This window comes from Setaria italica, chromosome VII (genome assembly GCF_000263155.2).
Source record: "Setaria italica strain Yugu1 chromosome VII, Setaria_italica_v2.0, whole genome shotgun sequence".
NCBI lineage: Eukaryota > Viridiplantae > Streptophyta > Magnoliopsida > Poales > Poaceae > Setaria > Setaria italica.
In genome coordinates, this window is record NC_028456.1 from 9,514,321 (window position 1) to 9,525,175 (window position 10,855).

General features: G+C 49.7%; 2 protein-coding genes across 2 annotated transcripts in view; both read left to right on the plus strand.

Moving 5' to 3' along the window:
• Positions 1–2,701: 2,701 nt before the first annotated feature.
• Positions 2,702–10,855, plus strand: part of LOC101776701 (1-aminocyclopropane-1-carboxylate oxidase homolog 1-like) — an 11,371-nt gene continuing 3,217 nt past the window's right edge. Inside the window, exon 1 of the mRNA XM_004977741.1 lies at positions 2,702–2,853. Within this exon, the coding sequence (XP_004977798.1) occupies positions 2,702–2,853 (152 nt within the window). The remainder of the gene's footprint in view (positions 2,854–10,855) is intronic.
• LOC101753579 (1-aminocyclopropane-1-carboxylate oxidase homolog 1) overlaps positions 2,882–10,855 on the plus strand; it is a 14,147-nt gene continuing 6,173 nt past the window's right edge. Inside the window, exon 1 of the mRNA XM_004975079.3 lies at positions 2,882–2,945. The gene's annotated coding sequence lies outside the window, so the exon portion shown is untranslated. The remainder of the gene's footprint in view (positions 2,946–10,855) is intronic.

Genomic DNA, 10,855 nt, shown 5'->3' on the forward strand with positions numbered 1-10,855 from the left:
GCCATGATCTACCCCGTCCTCCCTATCCGCGCGGGAGCGCCTCTGCGCGTTCAGGGTGTCGCGGGCGTCGCGGACGGGGCCGACGCGTTGATGAACGGATCGAGCCCGGCCTCCCGCGGGTGGTGGTGTCCGCCGGGTGGACGCGACCTGGTTTGTCCTAGGAGGGGGCTGGTGGACAGACTCCCCCTGTCTCTTTGGGGGCGCATCGGGCATCACCCTGCTTGCGTTCTGCCCGCGTCGCCGGGACGCGGAACTTTCCGCCTGCTGGACGGCGGCGCATTCGAGCAAGTCGCGCATCTCTTGGCGTGTCCGTCGCTCCTCGGGCGTCGCCAGCTCGGGGAGTTGCTGGAGCAAGGCCGCCGCAGCCGCGACATTTTGGCTAGCGCTGCGAAGAGCTGTGGACGCTCTTCGTCCGCGCAAATGCGCTGCTGGACGTCGCGTGCCCGCTGTCGTGCTCCGCCTTCGTGGCGGGGACGCTCGACCTCTTGGCGGGACGCTGCGCGCGCCTCTGGCTGCTGAGAGCGCTCCGGGGCCCTTGGTAAGGCTCTGGTCGTAGCCGCGGCGCGCGCGCGGGGGGGGGGAGTCCTTTGTCTCTCCTCGGCGCCATTGTCGTTGGACCCCTCGGAGTGCACATCGGCCATGAAGTATTCACGTGAGGGGTGGGGGCTCCCGTTGCTGGAGCCGGCGTCGGAGGTCGTCCTCGCCACGCCTGCGAGCTTGTTGCTCGCGGGCAACATGGTCATGGACCGCGTCAGAAGGCGACCGTAAGTCTCCGCGGCGTTGCGTAGCCCGAAGAGCCGATCACCCGGGAAGGACCCTCCGGCGCGCGCCCGGCCGCTCGCCGCTGTCCCGACGGTGGGGCCAAGGATGGCGGGACGAGCGGGCAAGACGAGGATAGGGATCAGCTCGATCGCTTCCCCGGTGGTGAGGAAGTCCAGACTCTCGAAGCGGATCAGGGAGCCCGGAGCGAAGCTGATATCGTGATTGGCCATCTGAAGCCGGAGATGTACGTGCAAAGGTCCCCTACCTGGCGCGCCAACTGTCGTTGTCAATATTAGCGGATCAAGACTTAGACTAGTAAATTTCTTTTATGCACGTAAGGCTTCGGATGGTGGCGTGGGAGACACGGGGTTAGACTGGTTCGAGCAAAAGAGGCCCTACGTCCAGTATCGAGGATGCTCGTGTTGCCCACGCGGGGTTCTGTAGTAGGAGTTACTGATGGACGAGAGAGGGATCTGATCCCATGTCTCTTGAAGGTGCTTGTGCTCTAAGGGAATGCGAGAGTGTGCTGTTGGCTTGAGGGAAAAGAATCCGAGCCCCCCGTCTCTGGCCCCCGATGCTCCTTTTATATTGTAAGGGGACTGCCGGGGTTACAGGTGAGACCGGGTGGTGAGAGTCGTAAAGAGTTTAAACGTAGTATGGTAAAAATACAACACGAAGGGAGAAACCAAGTTCCTTGGTTTCCCATCGTCCACGCCGGCCTTCGGCGTCTGCCGGCGCGTATGCTGGAGGAGGAGGGTCGCCACTCGCCAACTGTCATCGCGCCCTGCATATGGCCTCCTCGATGGCTGTAGCCGCTGGGTCATGATGAGGGCATTTCGTCGTGACTCAGGTGTCCGTTGGGAGGGACGGTGGATTCCGCCATCCTGCTGATGGCTCGCGGAGAGCGGGCGTCACATCCCTGCTGCCGGGCGCACGGGGCCCAAGAACGGGTGAGTCTTCCCTCTGCTCCGGGCGGCGCAGGCCATGAGTGCCTTGCGGCGAATGGAAGGAGGCCGCCGGTACTATAGCTTGTACAGTGCGGCCGTGCATGGGTACTTGCAGCGGGTTGCATGAGGAGCGCGATCATCCTTCTTCCTGACAGACCTGCGGTGCATTTATGGCGAGGTCGACAGGGGGACCCATGAGATCGTTGCCCTGATCATCCGGTCCGCGCCCAAGGGGAATATCCGTCTCGTGGACCCCAGTGAGTCCGACCCCTACGCCCAGGGTCCGGCGAGGCGGAACCTTGCGGCGAGGGGTCGGGCGCTCCTGACCCCGGGACCGTGGTCGGACGAGGCGGAGCCTCGCGGCGAGGGGTCGGACGCTCCTGACCCCGGGACCGCGGTGGGGCGAGGCGGAGTCCCGCTCATGTTGGGCTTGACGGTGATTTCGCTATCTTGGATGGGCCTGGGCCTTCATGATTGTTGCTTTAAGCGGTATTAGGAGATCGTTAATATTTCCCCCCAACAGCGCCCGATCGACGGCAGCAGCAACACTTGCACGACTCCAACCTCATGCACCAACCGCCTCGCTGGGAGAAAGGTTCAATGCTCCCATATATTTGAGTACTACCGTGCTCCCAACCCGTGGATGCACCTCAAAATGAGCATATTGGTTATCTAACAATTTAGTTAGATCCGCGGATTAGAAGCACGGTAGCACTCAACCTGCAGAAGCACTAATCCTTTCTAGCCTCGCCGGAATCTCTGGACCACTTGAGCTCATTGTCCATCGAGTAGGGTCAAGAAACGTGGCGTGGTCCATCAGGTCAGCAAGACACTCACACATCAGTTGTGGCTGCCGAGCATGTAAGAAGAGCCAGCGGCTACACGCCCAGTCGCCCCACCAACCTGTTCCATGCCACATCGATCAAACAAGAGCAAGAGCCGAAGTGCCGAACGCACTCGCTGTCCCGCATGATGGACGCGCTGCGGTGGAGATGTGGGGGCTCTTCTTGGTGACGGGCCACGGCGTGCTCGCGGAGGTGGCAGCCGCGGCCCTGGGCGCAGCGCGGGCGTTCCACGACGCCGACGGCGGGGAGGGCAGCGAGAAGGCGCGGCTCTACACGTGGGACCCAGCCAAGGTGGTGAAGTACAACTGCAACTTCCGAACTGGCATGACACGCTCTACCTTCGCCAGGCGCCTGACCTGCCGGCCGACGGCGAGATGCCGGAGAACTGCCGGTGAGTGCTCTCTTCTCCGCTCACTATCTTGTTTGATAATGGTAATACTAGTAACATATTGTCGTGAATCCTGATAAGTGATGACCAACGACCTCACGGGAGGATAAATCAGTGAAGTAGATGGATTTGGCCACCCATATTGTTTTGTGGAAGTTTCAAGTTGCAGCTGATGCTGGTGAATATTTGGAGCTATGTTTTGCCATGTTTTTTCACAGAGAACTCCTATTTCTGTTCTATTGTTTAAGGCTAGGCAACACTTAGTGCATCACTAGTACTGTAGTACAGTATCAACTTATTATTGGCAAGCGCAAGTTGCCTGATGAAACACTACTTTGTACAGGACTTGCATATTTTTCCTCAAACCACTACCTCCGGTAAAATATTATGGCAGAACCACCCAAATTAACCCAGCTAAAGTATACTAAACATCACCTCAAATGCAAATAGACACTTTAATCAGATCAAGATGGTAGTCTGTCGGGTTTCACCCAATACAACCACGTATTTCCGATCGAAACAAGCATACCAAGCTCGTACGAAGACGAGTTCAGAGATTACAACAATCCAGATAATATATTACATGTCCCAAATTAAGTTATTACAAACAAGAGTTCAATGCATAAAGGAGTGGTTCAGATTTCAAAGCAGAGGAAAACAAAGTCTAACATCGATACATAATACCATGGTGAAGCTTGCCATGATATCAATCACCACGATCCTCGCTGATCGAGGATGGGTCCCACTTAACTATCTAACCCGGAGGGAGCTAGGATGGCCAAGTTACACAAGCAACAAAGTCATTCACATCCACATTACCTAAAAAGATAGCCACAAGTAACGCTGATGTAACACCTGCTATTTTAGCCATCAGAAATAATTCCGAAGAAATAGAAGCAAATCATGAAGAAAAGGAGAAGAAATTGGCTAAGAATCAAATTCGAGTCAAATTTGACCAAAATTTGAATTTTGAATTCAAAATTCAGAAAAATTTGGCAAAAATATAGAACCAAAGGATAAGAGTGTTTAGAACTTGGAGATCAAGATTGGGGACAAGATCTGGTCCTAGATGTCTCAAAAAAATCAAAGAAAGAAATTAAAACCGAAATGTACTATTCATCGTCCGACAATAGGAATTTCAGAAAACAGCACAAGAGTCCATTTTGGAAATTAATTTCTGCCAAATTTTCCAAATAAGTGGACCAAGACAACTATACAGTGATGAAGTATGGACTTTGGACAAATAGATTCGGGTGTTGTTGATCAGGAACAGTAAAGGGAACAAATTCAAAATTTAGCTCAAAGTCAGCACTTTGTCACAGTAGACTGAATTGCTGAATCTGTCTAAGTCTGAAACAGCAATAGGTAGCTAAGTTTGGAGCCGATTTCAGAAGAATGTAGAGCAAAAGGTGTGAGTGTTTATGGGCAAAATGGAATCTTTGGAAGTTGTAGAACACAAATGGATGGAAGTTGGACTGAGAAGAGTGGAATTGGTGCACTGAAAGTGAATTAATAGATGGGTACATGGCCATGTCAAATGACTGACGAACTGAACTTCAAGTTTCAGAGTAATTCAGTTAGATGAGGGAAAGAATTCAAAATTTGACTATGTAGGATGTTTATCTCGGGTCAGAGCAAAAATAAAACTTGGAGAGTTCAAGTTTATCTACAACATTGCTTAAAGGACCGGGGAGCCGTCGGATACAAAATCAACCGTGATTTGGATCTGAATTTTCGGGCGTCAGAAACAAAAGAGGGGGGGGGGGCGACAGAGCAAGCAGGACGTGTCGCCGCCGGTGCTTCTGCCGCTGTCCAACTCGACATCTAGGCCACCTCCACGCTACGCAAGTCCCTAGCTAGGTCACGGTGTCAACCATGCGCACGGTAAAACTTCATATATCTACCGCTCCCGCCGCCGTGCTTACCGTCGGTCCTTTTTACCGCCGCCGTTTTCTCTGTCAAACCGCCGCCGCCGAGCAAAATACTCCCACCATACCGCAGCTCCCGTCGATTCCCTCTGTCCACACCTCCACTTACACCCCACCAGCAATCCTAGCAACTTGTTGCCCAGCCCCTCCGCCGGCATACCCTACATCACCTTCATTTCCGTCCGCCACCGCCGCACCTCCTGCTCACGGTGAGCACCCTCTTGCCGCTACTCTCCGTCCTTATGGGTAGTCGTAGATGAGTCCTTGGGGTACTAGGGAGCTGTAGGGGTAGTCATCAAGGTAGGTTGCGCTGTCGTTGTGCCTAATCACGACCGACCGTAGGCGCCGCCGCCCGCCGCCGTGGAGGGAGTGGCTCCGGCCACCTCCTGGGGAGTTACCGCCGCGCACGGGTGCGCTAGGGCATGGGAATGCTTCCCCGGCCTAGCCCCGTCGCCGGTGGGGCGCCGGCCGGCGAGCCTCACCGCCCCCTGTCGCGCCCGGTTTTTGGCGGGAGGAGGAAGAAGAGTCTGGCATCGGCGGGCCCGCGCGTCAGAGGAAGCAGGGGAGAGAAGGAGGCCGGCCGAGCGGGAGAGATTGTTGGGCCGGAGCCCAGTCGGCCCAAGTGTCGGCACGGGGAAGGGCCGTTGGAGGAAAAGGCCGGAGGCCCAGGTGGTCCAGCAGACCGGCTTCGCGGAAGAGGAGGAAAAGGAGAGATGGGCCGTCGGGCCATTGCCGGATGGAGAAAAGAAAACGAAAAAGAAAATAGCCTAGTAGGCCCAGTAGGGGTTTAAGAGGCCGGCGGGTCAGATAAATAGGAGAAAGAGGTGGGTCCAAGCCGCGGGCCCAGCGTAAAAGAGAGGGGGTAGAGTTAGGGCGCGTGAGAAAAGTAGGCCGAGGTGTTTTTCGGGAAAAAGTTAGATTTTCTTTATAGAATAAATAGATTAAATCCAATCTCACCATTTAAATCACAGAAATTTCTAGGGGTGTCCAAAATTAGTGAAACCAATTTTGTTAGGGTTATTTTATTTTCCTTTATGCATTAAAATTTTTATACCTTAGGAAAAATAATAAAAATTTGGGTATTTATTTAATGCCTTTCTTTTAAGGTATTTAAATAAATACTTAATCATTATTAAATGCATAAAATATGGAATAACATTTTCATAATCACAAATTATTGTTAACTCATAGGAAATTAGGTTTCAAGATTAGAAAATAATTATAATATCTTCTAAAAATAAAAGAAAAAGCCCTAAGTAAGGATAGTTAAGGAAATAAAATTGTTGGGCTAATCTTTTCGGGTTTTTGTGTGTTGGCTTGCAACTTTATCATGATAAATTGTATAGTCCTTGTTGGCTTGCAACTTTATCATGAAGGAAAGTTGTATAGTCTTGTATTCAAAAAGTTGCATTCCTAACCCCAGCATATGCTTTGTCATAGACACCGAAGCACCAGAAGGAGATTTCTCGGAATTTTTAGAAGGATCTCTGGAATTCGAAGAGATCATTGAATTGGTTCCCTACGAGGCCAACCCTTCAGACAGTGCTAACTTTTTTATAGAACAAGGCAAGCCCCGGTGCATTATACCTATTATTTTGGAGTCGATATTTCATGTGTCCAATTATCGGTTATTTGCTATATGAATGCACTAGGTCTAGGAGTTGCTTGAAACCCATTCTTGTGCATTATCCTACCTTGTTTTAAGGACATCTTTGCCACTTGTTCAAACATTTAGTAAATAACCCAAGTCTAGAAATGCTTAGTTGCTTAAACAATTGGTTTACCGAACCTTAAGGTAAATATTGAGTCATGCATGTTATTTATGGAAAGATAACTTGGAAGTTAAGAAGCGGACAGAAGCTAAGGATGTAGTTCTGTCTGCTAGATTAATTTGGTTAAGGCCCGATTCGTTGTCTTAACCTTTGATCAAGTGAAAGACATCTGATCACTTACTGGGTATGGGACCAGTAAAGCCCAGTAGGTTAGTAAACCCTCTGATCGGGAATACTTCATACCCGCGCTTGACGTGCTGGAGATTGGCAGGGGCGTAGCCTGAAACTCACATGGCGATCAGGCCAGACGTGGGGTCCCATGTGGGGGTGCGTCCCTGGGTCTGGGTAGTCTTATTCCCAATCGTTGGATTTGCTAATCGAAAAGTCGTTATGTACGACCTGGACAGTCGTATATAACTGGTGATCAGGGTACTCTCCTGCAGGATGTAATTTGATCTGGATCGTTGCAATTCTCGGTTATGAATGCACTTGATCACTGTTGAGCATCGTAGCATAAATTCATGAATGCTACATCTTTCCACTAATGTTTTGGTGTATGACTTAATACCTTGTTGTTTGCAATTAATCTTCTATCATCATCTAGAATGGTTAGGTAATAACTTAATTGAAATAAAAGATAAAGCTAAGGACACTCTTATAATAAGCTCTTTTAGCAAAAAGTGCATCAACCAGTACACCAAAAAGCTATCATGCGGTTCCAAGAAAAACTATTATATTGGTTAGTCGGGTAAGCCTTGCTGAGTACCTCGTACTCAGGGTTATCCCTTGTGGCTATTTTCAGAGGCACCGCAGGAATCCACTGAGGAGGAAGCCCCGAAAAACTAGGGTATTGTTATGAGTCTCACAATACCCTTAGAAGAAATCTTAAAATGTTCATCTCCCACCTGAACCGTTTATGTTTAAAATCCTAGAACCTCTGTCTAATCTGCACTGTTAAGTTTATTTCAAACTATGTCTTGTAATAACTCGTACCTCGTGTATGTATGTAAAAATGTAATATTTGTTGATGCTTTCCCATCGCGGAAACAATCCTGATGTATGGCTATGAGACGTGACGTGGATCATTCGAGGAGTCCTAGGGACACTCGACGGACGACCGGACTTATACTGTTTTAAATGCATTTCAGATAATTGCTGCATCGGCAGCGATTAGGCGCATTTAAACCAGTTTAAGTTGGACGGTTCCGCCACAGCTGAGTATACTAATACTCCGCAAGACTTACCCGTCAGGTGTATCTAATCCACCGACTCTGAGACATGCAAGGCTTTTTGGCTGAGGGATTTGTTTTGTCAAAAGCTTCTAAAGTGGATCCTTACAATTTAATCAAGTATCAATATTAAGCATCATCCTTGTTCACCTTCTTACTCAATGCAGGAAAAGAGGTCAAGCAGTTCCAAACTGTGAGAAGCAGACGATTGGAATCGAATTTCTTAACCTTGTAAGGTGTACCTAAACACACGACATATGCTACTGCCGCGACGGGTTCACATATATCAATGGTTCCCGTCAATTCGCGGCATTTATCTAGATCCCACTTCCTTGGATACAAGGCCCCACCGGTCCTGGAATGACACTGTACCGTGACTGCACTTGTACCCACATGCGACCGCAGGGGAACTCAGTTCCAGAGAGAGCGGGGGAAAGATCCACGCCGGTTATAATCAGGTACTAGGTTTACTGATTCCTCATACTCTTATCATGTTTTTAGTACGTTCAAAAACTTGACCAGAACTCCCACACATTTTGACCTTAGCAGTTTTTCCTCTATACAGATGGGGCATTAATAATTGCAGAACATAGTACCAAATCCCACCCGTAAACCTTATGATTCCAACATAAGTAAACAGGCAACTCCTATAGCTCGCAAGTGACAGTGAATCACTCGATTTTTACCTTGTCCCTATTAGCATAGCAACTACTCGACTTAACATGCTAGCATTCAAGTCATCGGTACTAGAAGCATTCAACTAAGGTTTATAAACTTAATACACAAATATAAGTAACATAAGTATTGCATAATTTGAAAATTAGGGTTATGCTCCGGGGCTTGCCTTCCTGTACTAGGTTAGACTGAGGCTCGTTTGAGCTTAACTGGGGTACTATGCAACCTCGATCTGGTTTACCTCTGCAAATGGCTCCTCCTCAGCTGCCGAAAGTAGCTCGTATTCTACACGAGATGCATATACAAGAGTTCAATTACATGTTTCTATGTGCAGGTGGCATTTCACGGATTATTGCAGAAGTAAATATTGCATTTTGACCATGTTCGTCTAGACAAGAATTCAAACTTTGATTTCTTCATAAAGTAAGGTGTATTGCGATTTAAAACTCGAGCTTGGCTTTGATGGTGATTGTGTATATATATAAGATTTTAATAACTTAAAATTCACAAATAAGGGTGGGGTTATTTTGGGGTTGCTCAACATTCATTTGGAAAGTTGTTCTGTTTCTGAATTTTACACCAACACAACTTAGCATTTAAGCATTTGGACTTAAAACAGTAAGATCATCATTTAAACCAGTAGCATAAATTACATATCTAGAAGAAGCATGTCAAGAGTAAACTAACAGAAGTGGTTTCATATTTTTCTAAGTTTTCTATGATTTAATGCATTTATTGGCTTTTATAAAAAATAAATCCTAGGGTGAAATACATAACAGTGACATGTCCAATAATATTTTTCAGTGAAACTAGACATCATCCGGAGTCCAACAAAAATTGATTTCACATTTTTACCATTTTTCTACCATTTTCTACAAGTTTTCAAAGTTTTAGCCATTTAATCCATTTTAAAACAGAAAAGGTTAAATACGTTTCACGTAAGGGGCCCTGAATCTATTGAACATTTCAATGGGGTTCTCGTATTCTACGGTTCAAACCCTAGAAAGAATTTGGGGCTTGCATTGTGGCCCTTAGGTTTGGCCGGCGGCGCGGCGAGCTTGATTTTGGCGAGTGCCAACGGGGAGGGGGCAAGGTGAGGGTCTGGGCGGGATGAGGGGCTAACCTAGGGCCTATGAGCTGTGGGTGTCAAAGGCGGAGGGTGACCGGAGGTGGAGCTTGACGGCGAGGCCTCGGGCGCGGTGGAGGCTCGTCGTCTCCGGCGCTAGTGGTGGCGGAGATGGCCGGGGAGAGCTCGGGAAGGTGGTGTAGGGTACGGGTGGTCCACCAGAGGGCTTAGGTAGTGGCAGGGGTGCTTGGAGGGGAGGGCTCCATGGGGAGGTGCTACGGGCGGCGCGGCAGAGCTTCGGCGAAGGGGCGAATGAGGCGTGCGCCAGTGAGCTCGGAGAGGAGCGACTTTTATAGCCGGCTGGAGGGCGAAGAGGGGATAAGCTTGGGCCCACCGGGGAGCATGGAGGTGGCCGGTGACTGGCGGAGCAGGCAGGAGCGCGCGACGGTTGGCCGGTGGAGGCGTGTGAGCGTGCGGGCGCGCGTGGATGCCGTGCGGGGACTGGCCGGCCGGGATTGTGGTGTGAAGGATCTGGCTTGTCTCGCGTAGCGACTGGGTGAGGCGGTGTGCTCATCAGGTCGCATCGCCGGTGGGCATTGGCCGGCGACGTGGCAGCTGCAGCGGCGAGGCTGGGCAGGAGCGCGTGGCGCGCGGCTGGGCATTGGCTGGGATCGATCAGCCGATCGGGTGAGGGAGATAGCGCGCACGTGCGGATGGGCGAGCACCGGGGACGTGCTGTCCCATCACTGGCGGCGAGTGGCCGGCGGGGCTGCACCAAGCGGGTGGTGCGTCACGCCACGACATGCCGTGCGCGATCACGCCCCGATCGCGTGCACGTGCTGTCGCAAGTGTGTGTAGGCAACAGGTTCAGGGGCTGATTTTCTCCCGATTTCAAATTCAAACTTTGAATTTTTCAAATATAAAAGTTTGAGTTGGGTCTTCAAGCTACAACTTTTACAAATACAAACCAGTGAAATTCGGGCTAGAATTGGAGATATAATTGGATGAAAAAATGGTGGAATGTCGGCTTAGGCTGATTTTTGAATTTGCCCCAAATTCGACTGAAATTTGATTCAAGTTTTGAACACCTTCCACTCAAAATCAGCGAAAGCTCAAATAACAAAAGTTGCTTGTTTTAAAAATTTCTATAACTCCTGTATTGGCCAAAAGTTGAGTTTACATACGAATTTTTGTTTTCAACTCTTACTGTGACCCAGATCACGGGGTCATTTCTAGGCACCAG